This window comes from Myxocyprinus asiaticus, chromosome 43 (assembly GCF_019703515.2).
Source record: "Myxocyprinus asiaticus isolate MX2 ecotype Aquarium Trade chromosome 43, UBuf_Myxa_2, whole genome shotgun sequence".
NCBI classification, from domain to species: Eukaryota; Metazoa; Chordata; class Actinopteri; order Cypriniformes; family Catostomidae; genus Myxocyprinus; species Myxocyprinus asiaticus.
Genome location: NC_059386.1, coordinates 37,093,788 through 37,120,261, shown reverse-complemented (window position 1 = coordinate 37,120,261; position 26,474 = coordinate 37,093,788). Strand labels below are relative to the sequence as shown.

Below are 26,474 nucleotides of genomic sequence, written 5' to 3'. Positions count from 1 at the left end.
GTCATATAGAGATAGGTCTGTCATGATTACTAAGAAATTGTCTGATCGTGGTTTTCTGATTTAACCGTGGTTATTTATTTGAGAACCACGATTATTACGCACTTCTGATTACAATCAGAATTTATTGACCAAATAAGGGAATTTTAAGTGAATGTATAAATGCAATGAACGGTGCGTTCGTGTGTCATTCAGCTGAACTCCGAGTCCGAGTGTCACTGAATCACACCGCGGACGTCCCACAGAGTAGCTCCTGTCTGGAAGAGCCTTGCGCCAAACTCCCACAAAATGTAAACGAACAAATACAACCTTTGATAGTGAACTCAAAGCGCTCCAGCTTCACTTTAAACGACTGTGTAATGGTAAATGTTCCTGGTCATAATGAGTTTATATACACAGTGTTAATGACATGCAGTGACGGAAACTCTATTTCTGTGGAGTGATAACATGATTAAAGGAAATCTCAAAGGTTTTGTTTCATGAGAATTAAGGGCTCAATGGTTTAATCAAAGAGCTTTAAAATAATATGTAAAAGTAAAAAAAATCAGGACAGAAATATTTTACTATTGCATCATATAATATAGTATAATACAATGTAAATATATATTTATTTTATATATATATATACACACACACACACACACACACACAATGTTTTATGATTTACGAAGACAACAGTGTACAAATTGACCAAAACTAAAGTTGACCAAAAAGAGAGACATATTTTAAGTATTAAAAAATATTTTGATATTTAAAACATTATTTTTCATGTCACTCATAAGTTTTTAAAGCCTTAAAAGGAAATCATGCATCCCTATTTTATTATTTGATTTATATATTTGAAGTTAAATATGTAAAATGACTTCTTAAGGTGTGTGAAGCACCCATGCATCTTAAGTAATATAACAATTTATCCAATTAATCATGAAAGCCCTAAAACAGACAATTAATCGTCATAATCACAATTATTTGTTTGACAATTAATCGTCAGCCAAATTTCATAGTACAGACCAATTTTTATGATCCTAAACCATTTCAAATGGATAAAATCTACATTTATTCCTCATTGAATTTCCAGTTTCAGTATGGAAATATGTCACATTACGGAAGTAAAATGGGTCAAAGACACGTTTCATTTTGACTTTAAGCCTACTATGTTTTTGAAATCATCATCAATAAAAAAAATGAGAAGACTTGATTTACCGATGCATAAAACCGCAATAAAGTAATTCAGCTCAACAGTTCTCAGCTTGTTTTGGATGTGTAACCGGCATAAAGTATACAGCATGCAGTTAATCCAACCAAAATAAGTATATTAATCTTTAAAAACAATCATATCTGCTGATATCTGTGGAATTTAAAAAAGGCTAAAATATCTACATCTAAATCAGTACTGTGCTGGACTGGTCACACATGCATCCCTTTGCATTATAATACAGACCAATCGTGGGGAAAAAATATGATTTATCAGATGAGAGGACAAAAATTATGGCTATAAAATTATGGCATGAATATAAAAATGCATGACGATATATCGCTTTTATCAATTAATCGGTACCGATAGTTGCTTTTTGGAACTATCGGGTATCGGCAAAAATCTGTCGACAGTTGACGATAGTTTTTTCATAATTTAGTCATTTCAAAATAAGAGTGTCCTGTGTGTTTAGGGATTGTTTATACTTAAAAGTACTGCGTTATGCACCAAATCTTATTTTTTCTGGTTATTTTGAGGATTTTGGTTTAACAAAAAACTGCATCTGTTATTTTATTTATTTTGGACTCTTTGCCTTTACCCGGCATAGTAAAGAATGAATAAGATACGTTTTTGACATTCTATAAATCTATTTTAAAAACTATCGGCCGATTAATCGGTTATCAGCCTTTCCCACCACCTTAGTTATCGTTATCGGCTAAATCCACTATTGGTCGACCTCTAGTTACTACAATATTAAATTTGGTTTTAAAATGAATTTGGATGATGAAATGCTTATTCAAGGTTTTTACTACAAAACTTCCTCAAACATCTCAATAAGCTGATCCAACTGAACAAAACTGGAATACGATCTTGAAATGAATTATCTTATAGGTTGTAGAGGTCGACCGATAGTGGATTTTGCCGATACCGATAACCAAGATGGTGGAAAGGCTGACAACTGATTAATCGGACGATAGTTTTTAAAATCGATTCATAGAATTTCAAGAACAAATCTTTGTATTTGCCTGCCATAGTACTGTGCCGATAACCGATAGTTCCTAAAAGCAACTATCGCCACCGATTAATTGATAAAACCGATATATCGATCTGCCTCTAATAGGTTGTGCTGCCTACACACTAGCTTCCTCATTTATACATAGTAATTATTACACTGAAAGCTCACAGTAAGACATGCAACCTAACAAATAAGATGCTCAAAACACATTGTGGCAGTAAAGCACTGGCTGGCATTTGACTTGATGAAGCAGTATGGGTTGTGGTACTATTAATTTGGCAAGGTGTTATTAGCTTATACACAGGAGGATATTACACAGCTGTGCAAATATTCAATGATAACAAAAACTGTGTCTCAAAAATCCAATGAGCTTCCTACCTAGACAGCTGCCATTTTGGGGCATTATAAGGCACGAATGCACCTATGATGTCCAAAAATGGTGACTAGATAGGGAGCACACAAGATGTGGTCTAACATCCCAAAAAATGCTGCAAGAACCTCTAACGCCCAAATTGTTGTCTAATGTCTAGGTAGGCAGCTCACTGGGTTTTCCTGTGGTCTATGAGGAGCAAAAATGCTGTCTTAGTTGGCAGCTCATTAGGTTTTCATTATGCCCTAAAATGTCTCAAAAATCTAATGAGCTACCTACCTAGACAGCTGCCATTTTAGGGCTACACAAGGCATGAATGCACCTATGATGCCCAAAAATGGTGACTAGATAGGGAGCACACAAGATGTGGTCTAACATCTCCAAAAATGCTACAAAAGCCTCTAAAGCCCAAATTGCTGTCTAATATCTAGGTAGGCGGCTCATTGGGTTTTCCTGTGGTCTATGAGGAGCAAAAATGCTGTCTTAGATGGCAGCTCAAGATTATGCCCTAAGATGTCTCAAAAATCGAATGAGCTCCCTACCTAGACAGCTGCCATTATAGGGCTATACAAGGCATGAATGCACCTATGATGCCCAAAAATGGTGACTAGATAGAGAGCACACAAAATGTGGTCTATCATCCCAAAAATGCTGCAAGAACCTCTAATGCCCAAATTGTTGTCTAATGTCTAGGTAGGCAGCTCACTGGGTTTTCCTGTAGTCTATGAAGAGCAAAAATGCTGTCTTAGTTGGCAGCTCATTAGGTTTTGATTATGCCCTAAGATGTCTCAAAAATCTAATGAGCTACCTACCTAGACAGCTGCCATTTTAGGGCTACACAAGGCATGAATGCACCTATGATGCCCAAAAATGGTGACTAGATCGGGAGCACACAAGATGTGGTCTAACATCTCCAAAAATGCTACAAAAGCCTCTAATGCCCAAAACTGTCTAATGTCTAGGTAGGCGGCTCATTGGGTTTTTGTGTGGTCTATGAGGAGCAAAAATGCTGTCTTAGATGGCAGCTCAACATTATGCCCTAAGATGTCTCAAAAATCAAATGAGCTCCCTACCTAGACAGCTGCCATTATAGGGCTATACAAGGCATGAATGCACCTATGATGCCCAAAAATGGTGACTAGATAGAGAGCACACAAGATGTGGTCTAACATCTCAACAAATGCTGCAAGAACCTCTAATGCCCAAATTGTTGTCTAATGTCTAGGTAGGCAGCTCACTGGGTTTTCCTGTAGTCTATGAAGAGCAAAAATGCTGTCTTAGTTGGCAGCTCATTAGGTTTTGATTATACCCTAAGATGTCTCAAAAATCTAATGAGCTTCCTACCTAGACAGCTGCCATTTTAGGGCTACACAAGGCATGAATGCACCTATGATGCCCAAAAATGGTGACTAGATAGGGAGCACACAAGATGTGGTCTAACATCTCCAAAAATGCTACAAAAGCCTCTAATGCCCAAAACTGTCTAAAGGTGAGGAAAAAATGCTAAGTTGGCAGCTCATTAGGTTTTGATTATGCCCTATGATGCCCATATATGCTGTCTAGGTAGGCAGCTCAACTAGGCTTTGAGACACAGAGGCAATGGGTCAATAGCTTAGCAAGAGTAACTCATGCTTTATAACAATGGAAGACGGACAGATAACCACCATATGCTGTTTTATATCCCACAAAACCACTTGTAAAGCCATCCAGCAACATCTACCGTCAGGAAATGAAAACACAAACATTTAATTAATGAGAAAAATCATTCTGACTCATTTACAGGCTAAATGAACGACAGTCAGAGGCTAACGTGAAAGCTGAAATGACTCAAATATAGACGTTTGATACATCTAAAACGCATTTGACGAGTTAAAAAACACGGAAAGCACATAAAAACGCGGTACATGTCAACATAAATAGAGATAATGTGAATAAATCATGATGCTAATGTTAGCCGCTTAGCAACACCTGCTTCGTGAGAAAATGATGCTGCACCGATTTCATCGCGTTTCCGCACAAAGATCTCACAGATACAGTTAATAGTTATCATTTTTATCCGATAAAGATATTTAAACGGCGTCAGGTGTCTTTCGCTCTTCAGGTGTGTAATAAATAAAAGCAGATGAGCGGAGGAACATCTGGACGCAAAACAGAAAGAACCAGAGAAAGAGCCAGCACAAACACTGCACAATAACACCAATAAAAGCAATCAAACACACACTATATTTCACATTTTACTCTAGTCAATGCATACAGATAAAAAACACACACAACTATAATGCAGCGGTTACATAGCGCACATGTGTATTTATAATCGAGCGGTAAATATTGATCATATTCACCTGGACAAGTGTGAGGATGAGGATGGGAGGAAGGCGCTGGTAAGGATGGAGCGGAGAGGAGGAGGTTGTTGTTGTTATTGTTGGTGGGATACAGTCGCCAGGACTACGGTGACTATGGCGCTGCAGCGCAGAGCAACGGTTGCTATAAAGCGCGCCACGCAACCAACCTTGACGCTGCGGGAAAGAGGCGGAGTCAGTGACAGGTTCTTTATAAAGCTCTGGACTCAACCAAACCTGACGCAGTAGGGGAGGGGAGGAGTCAGAGCTAATTGACTAAAAAAAACAAAAAAACAGGCATGAGCGGAATGAAATGGGCGGAGTCAGTGAGTTCTAATATCTATATGTTAAAGGATTAATTCACCCAAAAATGAAAATTCAGTCATTGTTTACTCACCCCTGTGTTGTTATAACACTATATGACTTTCTTCATTTTCTGAACACAAAGGGAGAAATTGTGAATAAATGTTGTGCTCAGTGATGTCATACAATGGCAGTTTATGGTGACCACCTCTTCAAGCTTCAAAAGAACACAAAAGTATAATTCAGAAGTCTAATAAATTATTCCATGAGACTCATGATTGTTATGAAAGCATACGATAAGATTTGGTGAGAAACAAACTGAAATCTAATGTGTTATTTAGTGAAAATGTTCACTGACCGTTGATTGTTTTTCACCAAATAAACAAGGCTGGGCATAGAAATGCATCAATTCTTCAACTACAAACTCTTCAGACATGTTTAGTAAGTTCTGTTCTCTGTTTTGTGTGCAGTTGTGTTGTGTACTGTTGTCATTATCGCTGTGGAGGACCTGTTTTTAGATAAACGAGTTTTCGCTTGAACGCCCCAATGTCGTGAGGGGGCTGCGTGAACTGTTGCTCTCGTGTCCTATCATGAACGCTCACAGGAGATCAACGGTCAGTGAACATTTTCACTAAATAATACATTAGATTTCAGTTTTTCACATCAAATCTTATCGTATGCTTTCATAACAATCATGAGTCTCATGAATAATTTATTAGACTTCTGAATTATACTTTTGTGTTGTTTTGAAGCTTGAAGAGGTGGTCACCATAAACTGCCATTGTATGACATCACTGAGCACAACATTTATTCACAATTTCTCCCTTTGTGTTCAGAAAAAGATAGAAAGTCATATAGTGTTATAACAACACAGGGGTGAGTAAACAATGACTGAATTTTCATTTTTGGGTGAACTAATCCTTTAACGGCCTCCAAATACATTGTTGTGCACTCAAATTTTATATCTGGGGTAAATATTATTAGATTAATGCAGTAAAATGTTGCACATCAGGGAAAACATGTCAGTGTGTTATCATCATATACGTGGCTCTGCACATTGACTGAATGTGTGATGTGAACACAAGCTTGTATTAAATGTTTTGGTAACGTGGGATGGTAGTTGCTGTTGCAGTTTTCTCAGTATACAGTAAGTCCAACACTTAGACACAGCTGATATTGGACAGATTATTTTTATTATTATTTTTTGGCCTGTATGGATGGGACTTTATAATGCATGTTTGCATGTGTTTCTAAAGTAAATAAAATTAAAATTAAAGTCAACTTTGTTTCATTCTGACCACATCTGCTGAATAAACGGAGCCAGGTGAGATTTAAAACCCCTCATTGAAACCACTTTACTTGATTTACTTTTTACCACAAAGACTGTGTGTTTCAGTGCAAAAGCTAAAACAATAAACAACTTTTAAATGTGCATGTAATGCAAAGAAAATAAAGGTCCAGATAGCTTGCTCTAGATTTTAACATGGCTAAAAGCATTAAAGTAAAAGGCTTTATTATGATATTTTAGTAGCATACATTCTGCTTTATGGATGGGTATAGAAAGAATAAAAAAACACAAATTTAACATAAATACAATAAACAATTACTACTTTCAATAATCAGCAATGGAGAGTGTTTCCATGCATAAGCCAGACAAGGATGCAGCATGTAAACCTCTATAACAACTCATGTTTATAGTTTATTTGAGTAAATAAAACTGAAAACATATGCTTTATGTATACATATTTACATAGCCTATCAGAATGGCTTTAATTTGAGATAAGTGCATTTGATTGTCAGTGTTTTGAAATGTTTTGCTTATACTTGGACTATTTACATACAATGACCCTCAAATGTACTTTGATACTTTAAGTCACACTTAAAAATGCATTTAATAATATGTAAAAGCAAGTGTTATTCATTAAAAAGAAAGGTAGCAATTTTGAGTAAGCAGAGCTATCATTTTTAAAGCAAAACATTTGATAAAAACACATTTGTTAGGTTTGAAAACATAAAACAATAGTTATATCCAAATTCACACATTTTTAGTGACAAAGGAAACCGTTCACCCAAAACACAAACAAAGATTTTGTGATGGATATATTGATGTGCTTTTTGTCAGTACAATGCAAGTCAATGGGTCCAACACTTTCAAGCTCCAAAAAGGACATACAAGGCAGCATAAAGGTTATCCATTCAAGTCCAGTGGTTTAATCCATGTCTTCTGAAGCAATATGATCGGTTTTGGGTGAGAAACAGACCAAAATATAACTCCTTTTTCACTATAAATCTTGACATTTGCAGTCTTCTTGGCGCAATCATGATTTGAAGCTTCATAACACTTCCTAGTGTTTAACGCAGAGTGCTGTACATGCTTCAGAAGACATGGATTAAACCACTGGAGTCGTACGGATTACCTTTTTGGAGCTTGAAAGTGTTGGACCCCATTGACTTGCATTGTACTGATAAAAAAAACATCAATATATCCACCACAATATCTTTGTTTGTGTTCCGCAGAGTAAAGAAAGTCATACGAGTTTGAGATGGCATTAGGGTGAGTAATGTTGAGAGAATTATTATTATTAGGTGAACTATTCCTTTAAGTGTCCTAATACTTTTTGGGGCAAATTTCTCCAAAAGACTGGGCCGACAAGAGGAGAATTCTACCTAATTCTACCTCAATGATTTACACAACTCAAGTGACATTCACCCTTCAGTATAAACACATGAGATCTGGCTTGAGCATCTCTCCACATCGCGGATGTGAAGATAATTGTCCTCGGACACTGAAGGCACCTGCTCTTCCAAAAACTCCTCGGTTCCGGCCGGGCAATCAAACACTGCTGTTACAAACACACACAGACCATTAAAACCATTATGCCTCTGTTTTAAACTAGCATGCAAGTTTGTGCAATTCATATCACAGTGGTTTTACCAGAGACGCCTGACAGAGTTCTGTGCACCGGTTCAAGATTCTGCTGAGATGAGTCGGAAGAACCCAGATTGTCCTCAAACATGTTCATCTGCATCATGGAAAAGGAAGTGATGTGCTTGGCAGCATGTGGTGAGTCGCTGTATGAGAACACACTCTGAGCATCACCAGAGAAACCTGAGAACATTAAAGCATTTCAATATTTGCTAACAAAGATTTACACATCAAAGCATTGTTTTATGACATGCTAGTACAATCTATCTACTGTAATTTAGCTACATTTCTATATCTTTAATTTAAAGGAATAGACCCTTTTTACATATCTGGGTTTGGAATGTGGAATTAAACTACAGCAGAGTAACTTCTACATTATAGCCATGAATGGGAGACTATAGCAAATATTTGTGCATTCCCTTTTGCTCCAACAGCAAAAAAAAAAAGAAAAAAAACAAATTCTGCTGTTTTGTTTCCACGGCTTTCCAAAATAAAAACAGGTCCTCCAAAGTGATAGTGACAACAGAACACAACACAGCTGAATACAAAACAGAGAACAGAACTTACTAAACATGTCTGAAGAGTTTGTAGTCGAAGAATTGATGCATTTCTATGCCCAGCCTTATTTTTATTTTTTTTATTTTCTCCCCAATTTGGAATGCCCAATTCCCAATGCACTCTAAATCCTCGTGGTGGCGTAGTGACTTGCCTCAATCTGGGTGGCGGAGGATGAATCTCAGTTGCCTTCATGTCTGAGACCGTCAATCCACGCATCTTATCACGTGGCTTGTTGAGCACATTACTGCGGAGACCTAGCACGTGTGGAGGCTTCAAGCTATTCTCCGTGGCATCCACGCACAACTCACCACACGCCCCACTGAGAGCGAGAACAACATTATAGCAACCACGAGGAGTTTACCCCATGTGACTCTATCCTCCCTAGCAACCGGGCCAATTTGGTTGCTTTGGAGACCTGGCTGGAGTCACTTAGCATGCCCTGGATTCGAACTTGTGACTCTATGGGTGGTAGTCAACGTCTTTACCCGCTAAGCTACCCAGGCCACCCCAGCCTTATTTTTTTGAAAGTTTTTGGACCGGTTCAGTTCACAGCGGATGGAGCTACCCGCGCAATGGCGAAAATTGAAACGCGATCGAGAGAATGTACCATCGCTTGTTACTACATGTAATCATGTGTCGTTTGATGTCAGGTTGGGACACGGTGTGACTGTGGCTGTCTGTAGCTCCTCTATGTTTCTGTTTGATTTCTGAATACTCCATTAAAAAAATAAGGCTCCCTCAGCAACTGTATGAGGAATCTCGTTGCAGCTGTGGTTGCATCATGTTATGAATTTACACGTACTAATTAAAAAATATAAAATATAAAAAGGTTTGCTAGATTCATGCTGCTAAGTAAGGTGGAAACGTGTCATTACAGTCTGTAAAAAGGGTCCATAGTTCCCCCTAAAATAAAAATTCTGTCATCATTAATTCGCCGTCAAGTTGTTCTAAACTCATGTGACTTACTTTCTTCTGTGGAACACAAAATAAATGTTTTCCAAACATGGAAACTGGATAGTTATTTATACTGATAAGTTCCAAAAAGGACATAAAATAAAAGTATTGTGAAAGCATTATAATAGTACCATAAAATATATTCCTAGTCTTCTGAAATCATGTGATAGATTGTGTGAGGAACAGAACCAAATTTAAAGCTATTTTTTTTCATGGAAAGGTATGCAAATATTTCTCTCACTCCCTGAAAGATATTAATGAAATAAGTGTTGTGAGATATCTCACCGTTCTCTGAGACAGCTCTAGAGCTCTAGTAAACAAAATTGTGTCTGCGGTCCGAGGTCTCTAACGCTTTCTGCCTGTCAATCATTTTGCGCGTTCTCACAGTACTGTAGTTGCAGCAAATTGAGGCTTAATGCCATTTTTATGCCATGTTGTTCATAACAGTTGTCAGTTGAGGGCGCTATTTTGCTGCTGTTGTTTTTGCAAAAGCTTCTGCTCCATATCGGTCTCAATAAAGCTCATTTGGTAAATTTTGGAGTGCAGGATTTTGGAAAAGGGGGCGTGGCTAATCCAACGGCTCAATTTGTGGAAATTCCAGAATGGCTAAAATCGCTTACAGCACCTTTAAGTTGTTATTTACTGATAATCTTCTTCTCCACCACAGCTATCAAATCTTATTTGGTCTACTCTTTGTACTTTTATGGTTTTAATTTGTCTGTTTTGGCGCTTGACAGTATAAATCACCATTCACGTTCATTGTATGGAAAAGATCAGCTTGGACATTCTGCCTAATGTCAGATTTAGCAAAATGACAATGTAAAAGAAAAATCTAATTTTAACGAAAGACAGTCATGCAGGTCTGAAATGACATGAGGGTGAGTAAATAATAATATAATTCTCATTATTGGGTGACACTTTATATTTTGGCATTTTATAGCAGATATACAAAACAATAAATTTCACAACAAGAATGAGAACATTATAATCAAATGTCCCACAGTACTTCCCCCCTCCTTGTCCCATATGGCCTCAGCAATGTCAGTAACGGGAGTAAACAAACATTCCATCTTCAGAGTAACAAAAATACATAAAGGTAGCATTAAAATAATACATGGAAACAAAGGGTGAACTATTCCTTTAAGCTAGACGGTAGTGTAATATGAGCTCGGAAAAACTTTATACTATCTGTATGATGAGATTAGATGTATATTAGATGGATCTATTTTTGACTTTGCCCGACAGACAACCATCTGTTGCTCCTGAGAGCGAAGAACCAATTTGTGAATCATTCAGTGCTGATCAGGCCTGTTTGCTGGTCACAGTCATGTCTTAAATATGCATTACTGCATATCTGTTTACTGGACAGCGCAAATACGCCTTCTGTACATGTGCATATACAGAATATAGTATGGATACCACAGAGAGCTAGATAGATCTTGAGACAGACTTTGTAAACTTCAATTAACATATTAATACAATATCTGTGTACTTTTTGAAGGGGTACTCTGTTCTTTACAGCCCTGCTAATAGATGGAAAACATTAGATAAATCAGTTAAAACAGTAACATACAGTCGTGAATAGCCGGGTGAGGTGATCTGGGATGGTTGGAGTATCTGGGTAGTTTGCGGGTGTTCTGGGTCACCGTGTGGTGCGATGACAGAGGAACTGAAGCGGGCAGCAGCGGTGTGGGGCCGGATGTCACATGATGCGACACTGGAACACTAAACCTGAGAGGTGACAAGGTACAAAACTGTTTTTACTAAGCACTGAATGCCAAATGATCCTAAATCATACATTTTCACAATCCGTCACATTATATATCATCATCCATTCTAAACATACTTTATAAATCTCATTAGATTTAAAAGTCTTGTTTCCACGGTTACTCATATGAGATACTATATAAAAGCTTAAAAACGCTGTCACTGTCAAACGTTTTATAATTAGGCATAAAGCGTTGTGACAACTACACTATTTATATCATATATATATATATATATATATATATATATATACAGTACTGTGCAAAAGTCTTAGGCACATTAGATGTTTCACAAAAGCATTTGTCTTAAGATTTTCTGCTTAAGTGTGTCAATAGAGAATGTGTCAAACATTCATGTTGCAAATAGAATAGAAGAAAGAGAATAAATACATAGAACTGTGTTCTGCAAGTTCTCCAAGATGCCTACAACAACCGATCTGCCAACGACCTTGAAAAACTAAGTGAACCTTTGAGAATTAGTGCTGTTTTAAAGGTGCTCACACCAAGTATACATTTAGTTTTATAATGTAAATATATATACTGTATATCAGTCCTGTGAAAGAATATTTGCCCCCATCCTGATTTCTGCTATTTTTGTGTATACCTGTATTTCATATGAAATTGTGTTAGATCTTAAAGGAATATTCCGGGTTCAATATAAGTTCAGCTCAATCAACAGCATTTCTGTCTTAATGTTGATTACCACAAAAATTAATTTCGACTCGTTCCTCCATTTGTTTTTATTTTTTTTTGGAAGGTTTAATAGAAATGTGAAGCTTATGATTTTATAAAAACACTTGCATTGATCTCTGTGTATTATTTGTCCTGTAAAGTTGTTTATATTGTCATTTTTATGGTCATTTTAGGGTTACCATCATTATGTCATGATGGCACAAAGTTGTAAAATTGGATATCTTTCCATAGATGCGGTTAGTAAGTGATTTTATCAGACTAAAATCATGTTAACACACATATTGTTTATGTCTTGTGTCTATACTTTTGAAACAGTGAGTATTTTAATGTTTACAGATTATTGACCCCATTGACTTCCATTGTAAGTGTCTCACTGGAACACACATTTGTGCTTTTATTAAAGAAAAGGAGGAACGAGTCGAAATTTTTTTTTTGTGGTAATCAACATTATGCCATAAATGTTGTTGATTGAGATTAACTCAGAATTGAACCCAGAATATTCCTTTAAAATTAAATATAATATAAAAGGGTAACACTTTACAATAAGGTTTCATTCATTAATATTAGTTAATGCATTAGGTATCATGAACTGACCAATAAACAATATATTTTTCACAGTATTTATTAATCTTTGTTAATGTTAGTTAATAAAAACACAATTGTTCATTGTTAGTTCACGTTAGCAGTTCAAAGTGCATTAACTGATGTTAACATATACAACTTTTGATTTTAAAAATGTGTTATTATATGTTAAAATTAACATTAACCAAGATTAATAAATGCTATAAAAGTATTGTTAACTGTTAGTTCATGTTAACCGATGTTGTTAACTAATGTTAAAGGTGCTGTAAGTGATTTTTGCCGTTCTGGAAAATGAGCGGTTAGATTAGTCACGCCCCCTTTTCCAAAATCCTGCACTCCAAAGATACCAAATGAGCTTTATTGAGACCGAAGTCGAGCAGAAAACAACAGCAGTAAAACAGCGCCCTCAACTGACAACTGTTATGAACAACATGGCATAAAAATGGCATTAAGCCTCAATAATTCGCAGCACATATAATACTATGAGAATGTGCAAAATGATTGACAGGCAGAAAGCATCTCACGACACTTATTTCATTCATATCTTTCAAGGAGTAGGGCGGTTTTTTTTTTCGCATACCTTTCCACGAAAAAATCGCTTACAGAACCTTTAACAGATGGAAACTTATTGTAAAGTGTTACCCATAAAACAAAGTCTAAATTTGATTTTAGAAATTTTAAAATGTGTGTACATATATATATATATGTTATAATGCATAGTTTTTTTTTTGTAGGTTACGGTACGTCTTTTCTGTGAAGTTGGTGTGTTTGTGTGGATTGGCTTTTTACAGTATAATGGTTTTAAACACAGCTCCAATCTTCTTTAGATTCAGAACTATTCATTTTACAATATTAGTGAAGGACTAACATGTAATGGCTTTGTTTTTAATTCAAGTGCTACATAATGTGAAGCCAGACTTGTCATTAATCTGTTATAAATAATAATATATTTTTTTGTTTGCATCCATCAAGGTCCAAAATAGCAAAATGAAATTATGAGCCTTTTAAGTATTCACTCCAAAAATAGTCATTTCCACATGGGTTTTTAAAAGATAAACCATTTAATACATAAACCATTTTCAACAAATTTCCCACAAAAAAAAAAACAATATTGTGATTGTAAAATTACTTCATATTGAGGCTGACTACCACACCTGGAGTCGCGAGTTCGAATCCAGGGCGTGCTGAGTGACTCCAGCCAGGTCTCCTAAGCAACCAAATTGGCCCGGTTGCTAGGGAGGGTAGAGACACATGGGGTAACCTCCTCGTGGTCGTGATTAGTGGTTCTCGCTCTCAATGGGGCGTGTGGTAAGTTGTGTGTGGATCGTGGAGAGTAGCATGAGCCTCCACATGCTGTGAGTCTCCGCGGTGTCATGCACAATGAGTCACGTGATAAGATGCACGGATTGACGGTCTCAGAAGCGGAGGCAACTGAGACTTGTCCTCCAGCACCCGGATTGAGGCGAGTAACCATGCCACTACGAGGACCTACTAAGTAGTGGGAATTGGGCTTTCCAAAAAGGGAGAAAGGGGGATTAAAAAAAAAAAATTACTAGGGCTGGGAAACTGAATGCGTTAATTTGTTGACTGTTTAATGCAAGATTTTTTTTTTTTTTACAAAATTAATGCAGTATGTGTTTTTCCTCCCCACTTCCTGAAATTTCTCTAATGTTTTTCCTTACTTCCTGTGGCTAAAATTGGCTTATATAAATTTCCAGGAGGTACACGCACGACTCGCCTGATTTTGTTTCTAATCATCTTTATTGTGCTCTTTTAGCACTTTGAATCTAACTGTATGCAACAGGCTTCCAAAGCCACATTGTGTTTGTTTTCTTGGATGTAACAAGTACATCAGAACTGTGGCACAAGAACAGAGAAACTGTGTTTAGACGATTTGTGAAAACAGGGGTCAGAGGTATTTCACAACTGATTTACCACACAGTGAGGTAATTAAAGCATTGCCTTGCTCTTCAACAGTATTCCTCACATTTTATGATTCACTTATTGAATTCCTGCTCTGCTCTGGTTGGTGGCTATAGCATCCGCTAATGTGCAGCCCTTCAGACCAAAGCGGTCTTCATCGCCCAAGCCAATTGTCTTGCTTGGAACCCGCGGTGTATGGCGTGCCCACCGCTGGTGCTGGAACAATCACGAGTGGCAAGAAGCCATGCGCATCTGCTTTCAGAGAGGCAGAAAACGTTCCTCAGTGCCTTTGAAGTGCTGCGATGAAGGAATGCGCGTCTATGAGCTGGCAGTCCAAAAATATAAACCTCTTCCCAAACACTTTTGCCATAGCAGACGTGTAAAACACACAAAAGCGCAAGTGGAGCTTTTCTCATGAGAGAAAATGGTGCTTTATATGAATCAGATTATTGAAACCCTGAATTTACAGCCATAAAGCCATGACAACCAATGCGCAAGAACGCATTTGTCGCAGTTCAGAGGAAAAGGAAAGTGATTCACTCTGCCAAGGGAAACCCAAAATGAATGTAAACTAGACTGTGATTCAGCTCAAGGCAGGTTACCTCATTGAAGTTTTACCAAACATAGTAATAGAACAAAAAACATACAGTGTTCACACGACCAGTGCAGATTATTAGACTGGATTCATCAAGCTTGAAAAGATGGATAGAAGTGATGCCAACTTCATGTCATGGATAACCTGTCTTTTACCACTCTGATCTTTGACTGAATACAAATGTACCTTCATTTTCTCCAATCTTAGATGCATGAACAGACATACTTTCTCGTTTTTTACTTCTTCTACGGTATTTCTTTCAGACATCAAGTGAACGCGCTTGTAATTTTAAGCCCAGTAGGAAAGTTCCAGAGAAAAGAGGTTGTTTAGGTTCTCAAGAAACTACTAAAATCAACATCCAGTACCTGTTGTTATTCTGCAGTAAGGTAGGGAACGGCATTCGGAGTCCGTTTGGAGAGAGCAGGTTCTGATGGTTCTGTGGACCAGCTGTGATCTGCATCGGACTGTGCAGGTTAGATGTTTGGCTGGACTGGTTTAATGTAAATACACCTTACACATCAACAGAAGACAAAAAAGAAAATTATTACTGCTTTTGACCTGATTTAAGACACTTTTACAAAAGCCGACTATGGTAAATTAGTTTCTGCAAGCCCAATAGTAATTTGACATTTAATCATGTGCAGGATATAAATTATAGATATCTAACTTAAAATAGAAAATCGGTAATGGAATTACTACTAGTGAAATTGTTAATTTTGGTTTCAGTAATTTTAGTTTTCGCTAGTAAAATCTTTGATTCTTCATCATCACGTGAAAATATCCATTCTTTTTTAAAATTGTATTTATTTATTTATTTTTTATCCCCTTTTCTCCCAATTTGGAATGGTCAATTCCCACTACTTAGTAGGTCCTCGTGGTGGTGCGGTTACTCACCTCAATCCGGGTGGTGGAGGACAAGTCTCAGTTTCCTCCGCTTCTGAGGCCGTCAATCCGTGCATCTTATCACGTGACTCGTTGTGCATGACACCGCGGAGACTCACAGCATGTGGAGGCTCATGCTACTCTCCACGATCCACACACAACTCACCACACGCCCCATTGAGAGAGAGAACCACTAATCACGACCATGAGGAGGTTACCCCATGTGACTCTACCCTCCCTAGCAACCGGGCCAATTTGGTTGCTTAGGAGACCTGACTGGAGTCACTCAGCACGCCCTGGATTCAAACTCGTGACTGTGACCGTGCAATGTCTTATCTAATTTCCGTGAGAGCGCTAACTCTAAGCGCAATGTTCGTGCTAGCGCAAAGCGCAAGTGGGCATTGGTGGGAGTGTTTGCGTTATCTCTGGGTGTATGTGCGCAAACTGTGGATGTATTGTATGTTAATGAAGTTGCACAAAGTGCAATTTGCTAATATCCTGAGAAATAGTTCATTGTGCTAAGACGTTTCAAAAGCAACTCTGTTTTCAGCGCAAAGTCTAAACTCAGTTCCTGCATTTTCAGTTTGGAGATTCCACCAGCAGATGGTGATAAACTTCATGTCCAAACTCTGAAAATACTTTGGAGCATTAAATTATGTCTGTAATGATCACTATTGTAGACGTTTTATGAAACAAATATTCATGAGATTTAGGTCATGGTTTATTTTTCAGTTATGTTTATATTTACAAATGTATTGTATTGGTATTTTTCCACCTGTTGTCATAGAGTGATTTTTAAGTCAGTGCAGAAGAGGCTGATGAAAGTTGGAGAGGGTAAAATGTTTGGATTTGTTATGATTTTTTTGACCACTTTTTTGTATAAAGTGTCATTTGAATTTAGAAATAATTTTGGTTACATTTTTTCGTGTTTCAATAAATGAATTAAATTTTGTACAATTTTAAAATAACTGAAGTGCGTCTGATACAATCACTGTTAATACTAGCCATGATTTGTGTGTCCGCAGATGTAAATAATTAATAATACTTACATTCTCTATGATTTAATGGAGCGTAAATCCATATCCTGACGTGAACCACATTTTTCATGCATTGAAAAGGAGCGTCACTGTCATAGAAATATGCCTGACATTCAACAAGGATGCAGTTAATGCACAAAAAGTCCATTTTTCTATTCTTCAAGTTCACTGCATACAGTCCATTTACACGACCAACTTCTTATGAATGTGCTGTCGTGGTTTATATCGCTGGTGCTTGACAGGAAATGGACTATATAATATGATGCAGATGGTGCCGGAGAAGAACCTCCGAATTAAATTACACTTGACCCAGCCCATTAGTGCATTGTGCACGTAATTTTGCCAAACCCATTTGCACCTAGACTTTTCGCATGCTTACACAAAAATGCCAAAACTTCCTTGCCATGCCCATTGATTTTGCACTTATGACTCTTGCACTTAGCGCTCTTAAAATAGGGCCCTCAATCTTAAAAGGCTTTCTTACTAGTTACAATCACATTTTAGATATCTGAAATTAATTTTGCCTCTAGATAAAACCTAGTTAATGTGCATTTTTACTAGTTGCAATTCAGTTCAGGAATGGATATTTGCACTGTAATAATTATTGATATTATTGAATACTAGTAAGAAGTAAAAAGATGATACATGTACTTTACATTTTAACTAGTAAGAAATTAATTCTAGACATCTTTTAACAGGAGTCAGTGACAGATCATTGTGAAATTTTACTAATGAAAATGCAGCTACAGGTAAAAAAAAAAAAAAATTACAGCTTTAACCTCTTAAACTCTGGTACATTTTTGGGCTGCCACCTGCAATTTTTCACAGTCAAATTTAAAAGCTAACCATTCACACACACACGGTGGACTAACTGCAAAATATTAGTCTAACTTAATAACTGCCCAATTAAAAAAAAAAAAAAAAAAATCAAATTATTCCTAAATAATATTGTATGCATTTATAATCTTATGACAAACAGAAAGGTTTTTAAAGAAATTCCTAACTTTGTAAACATGTAATTCTGGTTCTGTTCACTCAACCTCACTGTGAAAAATCTTATTCCACTAGATGGCAGAAAGCACTAGAAAAAATAATTTCTCTATCATATTCCATCACAATATACAGATCTGAAATGTAGGTGGCGCTCTAACACATTTTAGTCCTCACAGATGTGCTCGTCCATAGACATTCAGTCTATTTTTCAGTTCAAGCACCACCCTCATTATTTCATTGAATATCTCGGCCTCTGAGTGGACTAGAAGCTCAATCTAGGTGTCATTAGAAAGCTGAGCTCCTCCCCTTTGTGATGTAATGTAATGCTTTATCACCAATAGTCAAAAACATATTTTCTGATGATTTGTTTTGCATGCTTTTCCTGCTAGATGACATGTTTTGTTCTGGACTTCTAAGATATAACAATGGATTATTCACAAAAGCAAGCTCACAGACAAGTAAACAATGGCTAATTTTTTAGAAACCTAAGGTAAAAGCAGATATAAAGTTTTTAGCTAGTTAGGGCTTACAGCAGCAGTTATTGGAGTATAAATGAGACATTTGTATTTGATGACTTACAGAAATCATATTTCACTTTGTAATTCTTTTGAAAATCTTTTGAACTGTGGTATTAGTGCAACAAAATAAACTATACAGTCACATTCCTGAGAGTGAGAGCTTTCATTTGATATATGATTTGTCCATTTAGGTGCTATCTAAAGGATTTTTAATTTCATATAAATATTTCTACCCCATTACCTCTAGGGGGCGCTAATTTTCAACGCGAATGTTTTGAGGCCTTATTTTGTAATACTAAGTAACATAAATGTAGAAGTGATGGTTATCTCTGAAAAGTTCAGATTCTAAGCTTTCAAATGATACCTCATATGCCCGACTTATGCATACGGAGAATTTAACGTTTTAAGCGAAATCTTTTTTCAGGGATATAGCGCCCCCTTTGAGAGTTTAAGAGGTTAACTAGTTAAAATTTAATTTTTATATCAAGAATGGGTATTTCCGTGAGAGATCGAGAACTGATATTTTCACTAGTAAAAATTTAATTTTAAACTGTAGACATTTATAATTTATGAAAGGGCTTGTGATACTATGACAACAGTTACTGTTTAATTAAACAATGGTTACTTTAACACTGTCATCAAACAAAAAATATTCTCAAAGCTTCCTATACTGTTTGAAGGAGATCCATATTATCTTTTTATTATGATTTCAAAGTAGAAACAATAACTGTACTGATGATGGTATTTTGGCTATTGTTACCATGGTAACGATACATTCAGATATAATCTGATGGAACTCGTTTGTTGTGCTCAAAGTGTTTCATACCTGTGTACATATCATCAGTGGGTGACTGACACTTGGTCTCAATCAGGTCCAGTGGAGAGAGGTTATGCTGCAGTGGCTGAACTGTCAAACATTCAGTGAGTCCGTCCTGACTGATCTCAGTACTGCGTCTCAACTACATTCGAAATACATCAATACAGAGCTTAAGTACATTTCAACCAATTTTTCTTCCATAATGCGATGTATTTCAGAGTGAAGCGAGATATTCAATGAGAGCAAACGAATTTATCCAGTCCATTTTTTAATGATTAGATGGTAAAACACGTTATCTTTGCTATACGAAACGACTATATGGATGAAAAGGAAAGTTGTTTCAGAGGCAGAGCAAATTATTAATATGCATTAAGAAAATCTTTAATAATTTTGACTTCATGCTGACTGCATTTTCTTTCCAAATTCTAATAAAGCAAACAAATAACTAGCTGGAGATAATGACTGGGATAATTGGCTGATAATCTGTTGCTTAATTGAGTTGAACGTTCAGGAGATTGTCTTGAGCATATGGCATCACATCACAGCTTGAAATACGGTTGCGTTTGGAGCTCCTGACCGGCAGCACAGCGTGATATATTTAGTAACTCTAATAATATATTCAGTGTAATTCATATTAATTATAGGTAAGAATGAAATGAATGTATACACATTGGACAGATATGGTTCAAGCGAGGTGGTGGGGGGGTGTCATTCTACATTATTTTTATCTACCTGAGGAATCTGTATCTATGGTGACGTGACCTTTATGTTTTTTCTCTGTGATAATGAACATCTCCTACACAATGCTGCTAACAAGTAACAAGTTTAGACACTTTGTTATCAACACCTCTCTTGAAAAATGTTACAGGTTTTGTGTCGGCCATACCAATGGTTTGCATAGTTGTCTTTACATATTAAACTGAGATAGGAGAAAATACCATGTTAAAGGATTAGTTCACCCAAAAATGAAAATTCAGTCACTGTTTACTCACCTCCGTGTTGTTATAACTCTATATGTCTTTCTGGTAACACTTTACAATAAGGTTTCATTTGTTAACATTAGTTAACAACATTGGTTAACATGAACTGACAATGAACAATACTTATTAAGCATTTATTAATCTTATTTAATGTTAATTCCAACATATACTACTAATAGATTTTTAAAATCAAAAGTTGTATATGTTAACATCAGTTAATGCACTATGAACTAACAATGACCAATTGTATTTTTATTAACTAACATTAACAAAGATTAATAAATGCTGTAACAAATATATTGTTAATTGTTTATTCATGATAACTAATGCATTAACTAATGTTAACAAATGGAACCTTATTGTAAAGTGTTACCGACTTTCTATCTTTTTCTGAACACAAAGGGAGAAATTGTGAATAAATGTTGTGCTCAGTGATGTCATACAATGGCAGTTTATGGTGACCACCTCTTCAAGCTTCAAAAGAACACAAAAGTATAATTCAGAAGTCTAATATATTATTTCATGAGACTCATGATTGTTATGAAAGCATACGATAAGATTTGATGAGAAACAAACTGAAATCTAATGTATTATTTAGTGAAAATGTTCAATGACCGTTGATCTCCTGTGTGCGTTCATGATAGGACACGTGAGCAACAGTTCATGCAGCGCACTCATGACATTGGGGCGTTCAAGAGAAAACACGTTTTGTTTATCTAAAAACCTCCACAGTGATAGTGACAACAGAACACCAAAAGAGAGAACAGAACTTACTAAACATGTCTGAAGAGTTTGTAGTTGAAGAATTGATGCATTTCTATGCCCAGCCTTATTTTTTTAATGGAGTACTCGGAAATCAAACAGAAACATAGAGGAGGCTACAGGCAGCCACAGTCACAACGTGTCCTAACCTGATGGCAAATGACACACGAGATAAAAGGTATATTTTCTATGTTAATCAGAGTTTTTGTCCTAACCAGCGGTGACGAATGATGGTACATTCTATCCATCACTTGTTTTCTATTTTCAGCATTGTGCGGGTAACTCCGTCCACTGTGAACTGTCCAAAAACTTTTCTAAAAAATAAGGCTGGACATAGAAATGCATCAATTCTTGGGCTACAAACTCTTCAGACATGTTTAGTAAGTTCTTGTAGTGCGGAGGAGGGCGGGGATGATTCCCTTCTCCCCTCGCGGACGGCGGTCTTCCCTCGACCCCTCCGCGTTTCTGGCGACCGGCAGGGCACTCCTCCACCCCTGGCAGCGGCTCCATCACTCCAGGTGGTCGGGGAGTTCAGTCCCTCCTCGCCTTGCGGACGGCGGCCGTTCCCCACGTCCGGGCGGTCGGGCTACTCCATCCCCCGGTTGATGGCAGCGGCGTTCCCCTGGGTGGACGGCAGTGTACGACGGGCATCCCTCCTCCCTCCCGGGTTTCAGCACCAATGTAAAGGGGTTATAAGGGAAAGGAGGAGGCGAGAACCGGCTTGACAATATAAATAAAGTTTAATGATAAACTTAAACAAAAACACATAAACATAAACACATACAGGGCAGCTGCCTGTAGTCTCTCTCTCTCTCTCTCTCTCTCTCTCTCTCTCTCTCGAACTGCCGTCTCCTGTCACCTTTATCCCTCGCTTGCCTCATCAGGCTGATTGGGGTCCGGGCATGCATCATCCCGGTCCAGCCCCGCCCACCTCCTCGCTAAAGTTCTGTTCTCTGTTTTGTGTGCAGCTGTGTTGTGTTCTATTGTCACTATCGCTGTGGAGGACCTGTTTTTAGATAAACAAAACGCCCCAATGTCGCTTGAACGCCCCAATGTCGCGAGAGGGATGCGTGAACTGTTGCTCTCGTGTCCTATCATGAACGCACACAGGAGATCAACGGTCAGTGAACATTTTCACTAAATAATACATTCGATTTCAGTTTGTTTCACATCAAATCTTATCGTATGCTTTCATAACAATCATGAGTCTCATGGAATAATTTATTAGACTTCTGAATTATACTTTTGTGTTCTTTTGAAGCTTGAAGAGGTGGTCACCATAAACTGCCATTGTATGACATCACTGAGCACAACATTTATTCACAATTTCTCCCTTTGTGTTCAGAAAAAGATAGAAAGTCATATAGTGTTATAACAACACAGGGGTGAGTAAACAATGACTGAATTTTCATTTTTGGGTGAACTAATCCTTTAACATCGTAAAACATTTAAGGCAAAGCTTTTCAGTATGTACGTGTTCCTGATGTAAGGAGACTGATACCTTTTTTCGGACTTGTTGTTCCTTGAAGGAATGTGACTTGACGTGTTTGCGCAGCGAGCTGGGGTCTGTGTAGCGTTTGGTGCAGCCCTGGATCTGACATGCGTATGGTTTCTGCAGAGAGACACGCACAGCAGTGCAACCTGTTACAACTTTTTTACATAATGTTTGCAGGTGTCTTGTGTGGGAGTGTTAAAGTGCAGAGTTTCAATGTTAGACTCACCGTGTCGACGTGCGTGCGCTGGTGTTTGGCGCGATCGCTGGAGTTGCTGAAGGCTTTCTGACAGTTCGGATGTTGACACACGTACGGTTTCTCACCCGTGTGGCTCCTCAGGTGGATTTTAAGGTTCTCGAGTCGTGAGAACGCCTTCAGACAACCCTCAAACTAGAAAGAGGAATATAAACATATCACACAACTAATGAAAAAGGTTAAACCTGTTTTGAAGTTGAGCCTATTTTTGCCATATGCAGAACACTGAACTAAATATAGGCTTTTATGAAGCAACACATAAATATAATGGAGGGAACGACTCATGCATTGAAAATGTGACAAACACAAATACTTTATATTAAGTAAATCGGACTGAATCCAGACAATTTAAGCAGTTTATACAGTAGCTACACTATGACCACGTTTCCCCGTGGTATTAAGATGCATTTCAGGTGATCCGATCACATGTGGTCAGGTGAGACACATGGCTGTTTACACCTGGTCACTTAAATGTGTCTCCTGTGACCACTTGTGTTCAGATTTGGAGGGGAGGGTCTCTGTTTCATGATGACATGATAAGACGGCGCACTGTTTCTCCCAGATACGGTTGAAATTTAATCTAAGCACAAACGCAACATGTCAAGCAGAATTATCTGTTATTTGAGTGGATTATCTGTATTAAAGGAGCTTCAGGTGTTCGTGCTTCTCATCTGTGGTGATATCAGACACACTAAAGTAGATTTGTGAAGCTCTTGTTATTCTGTCTGTATCCGCTTTTTATTTTTTCCGATAGGGCGGTTGTTTCCTTTTAAAGCCGCTCGTAATTGGCAAATTTTAAACTCTTGTTTTAGCGCAGCGGTTGATTGACAGGTGAGGGGCGGTGCTCCACTGCTGCCGGGATGCATACAGGATGGATTAGCGTTTACACCTCAAATGTGATGTGCTCACATGTGTTTTTAAACCACATTTCTATGTGTTTTTCGTGATCCGATCACAAAACGTTTTAGACCCCATTTAGACCTGTATTAAGGGTAATCACCGGAAATGCATCTTAATACCAGGTTGGGTTCCATTACATGTAAATTAATTACCATTTGGATGTAAATGTGGCCCCCCACATTAAAATGCTTATCAATGGGGGGCCTGGGTAGCTCAGTGGTAAAAGACACTGGCTACCACCCCTGGAGTTCGCTAGCTTGCTAGTTCGAATCCCAGGGCCTGAGTGACTCCAGCCAGGTCTCCTAAGCAACCAAATTGGCCCAGTTGCTAGGGAGGGTAGAGTCACATGGGGTAATCTCCTCGTGGTCGCTATAATGTGATTCGTTCTCGGTGGGGCGCATGTTGAGTTGAGCATGGATGCCACGGTGGATAGCGTAGAAGCCTCCACACGCTCTATGTCTCCATGGCAACGCGCTCAACAAGCCACGTAATAAGATGCATGGGTTGATGATCTCAGACGCAGAGGCAACTGGGATTCAGCCTGCGCCACCCGGACTGAGGTGAATCACTACGCCACCACGAGGACTTGGGCATTGGGCATTCCAAATTGGGAGAAAAAGGGGAGAAAAAAATAAAATAAATAACAATTCTTCTCAATGATCCACACCCGATAACCATTTTAAATTTCTGGCTGTTATTAAAGCAATATTCCGGGTTCAATAGAAGTAAAGCAATTTTTATAAGCGCCCTTTTTTGCGTCGTCTTTCCATGTACACTCTTTGAGGAATATTTCAAGATCTGCTCATCATATTATGTTGTGTTTGGGCTCGTTTGAATCGGGATAGTCTGCTGTAAGTTACAATATGTCATTGTCTGTGTTATATGTATGTTTCAGGAAGTAAAAAGGAAAAACTTGATAAAAAGACAATCTTGTTTATTATATTTATGTGTGTCTGTGGGAATTTCATACACTAAAACTCACTGCAGTTTGACCTCTGAGTGAAACAGATTTGTTCATTGCATTTAACTAATCAAGACCTTTCCAGCGATATATAACACATGGCTATCTCATCTTTTTTATGATTTTACCAACTCTGAATATAACTGTTGTGATAAAAATTCTGCAGACGTAACGCTGTTATTAATGTAAGTGCTTTTATTAAATTATAATCTTCACATTTCTGCCTTTAAACCCTCTAAAAATAGACCCCATTGACTTCCATTGTAAGTGTCTCACTGGAACACAGATGTTTGCTTTTGTTAAAGAAAAGGAGGAACAAGTTGAAATTAATTGTTGTGGTAATCAATATCATGCCATAAATGCTGTGGATTGAGTTTAACTTGTATTGAACTCGGAATATTGCTTTAAAGGAAATCCTCAATGTTGTAACCCAGAGATATGTAGTATGAAACAGGCCTTATGTGTCACATAGTTAAAGTGCAGAACTGTAGATGCATTTGCACTGGACAACATGACACAGATCGGCCAGGAGGGGTCAGTGTTTTGCTGTTCAAATGACCCGTGAACTGTGCGGCTCTCTAATGCTCAACACCTGCACAAGAGCAGTACTGCAGATCAAGGACGAGCACTGGACAATTTGTCTCTTTTGGTATCCTGTTGTGTGCAAGTTCAAGATATCTTGACTTATTTCGTTGCTAATTTGTTATATAAAACCAACGGCACTACTCTATGCAATGTAAGGTCAAGCGATATTGTGAATATAGTTAAAGGGCATTGCTGGATAATTGTGTATTTTAGCACAATTAGCATTCAGGACCAGAACAATTTTATAATATGCATTATTAAATAAACAAATATATGTGCAAATCATATATGTAGAGAAGATAATAGGTGAAGTGTTTCTTGTTTTCATGCATTCTGTTCGATACAGCTCAATGATCCTGGAGCTCAATATAAACTCGGCGGTCACCAGCGCAGTTAATGAGGCTTCAGAGTTTCACAGTGAGTCAGAGTTTAGAGTTCAACAGCAGCTCTAAAATTATACAATTAAAGTTGATGCATTAATTCTTAAATATTCTTCCCATTCATATGATCAATTTGCAAAACCATCTATAAATACTCACACAGGACATTGAAATGCCGTATGTCAGAATGGGCACAGATGCATGTGTCGCTGTTAGACAGAGAGAAATCTACTTTGTCATGTTATAAGTCTGGCTTTGTTTCGACGAAATTTCGTCATCATTTACTCACCCTCATGTTGTTCCAATTCAGTCATCATTTACTCACCCTCATGTTGTTCCAAACATGTATAACTTTCTTTCTCAGTCACCATTCACTGTCATTGTTTGGAAAGTGAATGGTGACTGATTCTGCCTAATAACTCTTTTGTATTTCACAGAAGAAAGAATGTTATACTAGTTTGGAACAACATGAAGGTGAGTTAAACTAGCGTAGACATTGTATTTTGGCTTTGCTATACGCAAAACATAATTTAAATGAATAAAAACCGACTGCACACGGCTTACAAGACTCTAGACTGTCATTTAAGGGTTAAACTTCTGCCGCACCGAGTCACATGACACAACAGCATGATGTTGATTTCCTTGAAGCACTCCTACGGATGCAGCGCCAACAAAAGTTCCTCTGGTGAGAAATC

At 37.6% G+C, this 26,474-nt stretch overlaps 2 protein-coding genes across 4 annotated transcripts in view; both read right to left on the bottom strand.

The window, feature by feature from the left end:
- rfx3 (regulatory factor X, 3 (influences HLA class II expression)) overlaps window positions 1–5,082 on the bottom strand; it is a 45,431-nt gene extending 40,349 nt beyond the window's left edge. For both annotated transcript variants that reach the window (XM_051686051.1, XM_051686053.1), the window contains exon 1: window positions 4,920–5,082. The gene's annotated coding sequence lies outside the window, so the exon portion shown is untranslated. The remainder of the gene's footprint in view (window positions 1–4,919) is intronic.
- Window positions 5,083–6,406: 1,324 nt separating this feature from the next.
- glis3 (GLIS family zinc finger 3) overlaps window positions 6,407–26,474 on the bottom strand; it is a 44,213-nt gene continuing 24,145 nt past the window's right edge. The window contains exons 5-11 of one of the 2 annotated variants that reach the window (XM_051686041.1): window positions 22,927–23,088; window positions 22,707–22,817; window positions 19,473–19,605; window positions 15,582–15,726; window positions 11,231–11,388; window positions 8,155–8,328; window positions 6,407–8,062 (exon numbers count right to left, since the gene is read on the bottom strand). In XM_051686041.1, coding sequence (XP_051542001.1) covers window positions 7,926–8,062; window positions 8,155–8,328; window positions 11,231–11,388; window positions 15,582–15,726; window positions 19,473–19,605; window positions 22,707–22,817; window positions 22,927–23,088 — 1,020 coding nt within the window. In that variant the 3' untranslated portion in view covers window positions 6,407–7,925. The remainder of the gene's footprint in view (window positions 8,063–8,154; window positions 8,329–11,230; window positions 11,389–15,581; window positions 15,727–19,472; window positions 19,606–22,706; window positions 22,818–22,926; window positions 23,089–26,474) is intronic. The other variant, XM_051686042.1, reaches the window with a different exon arrangement.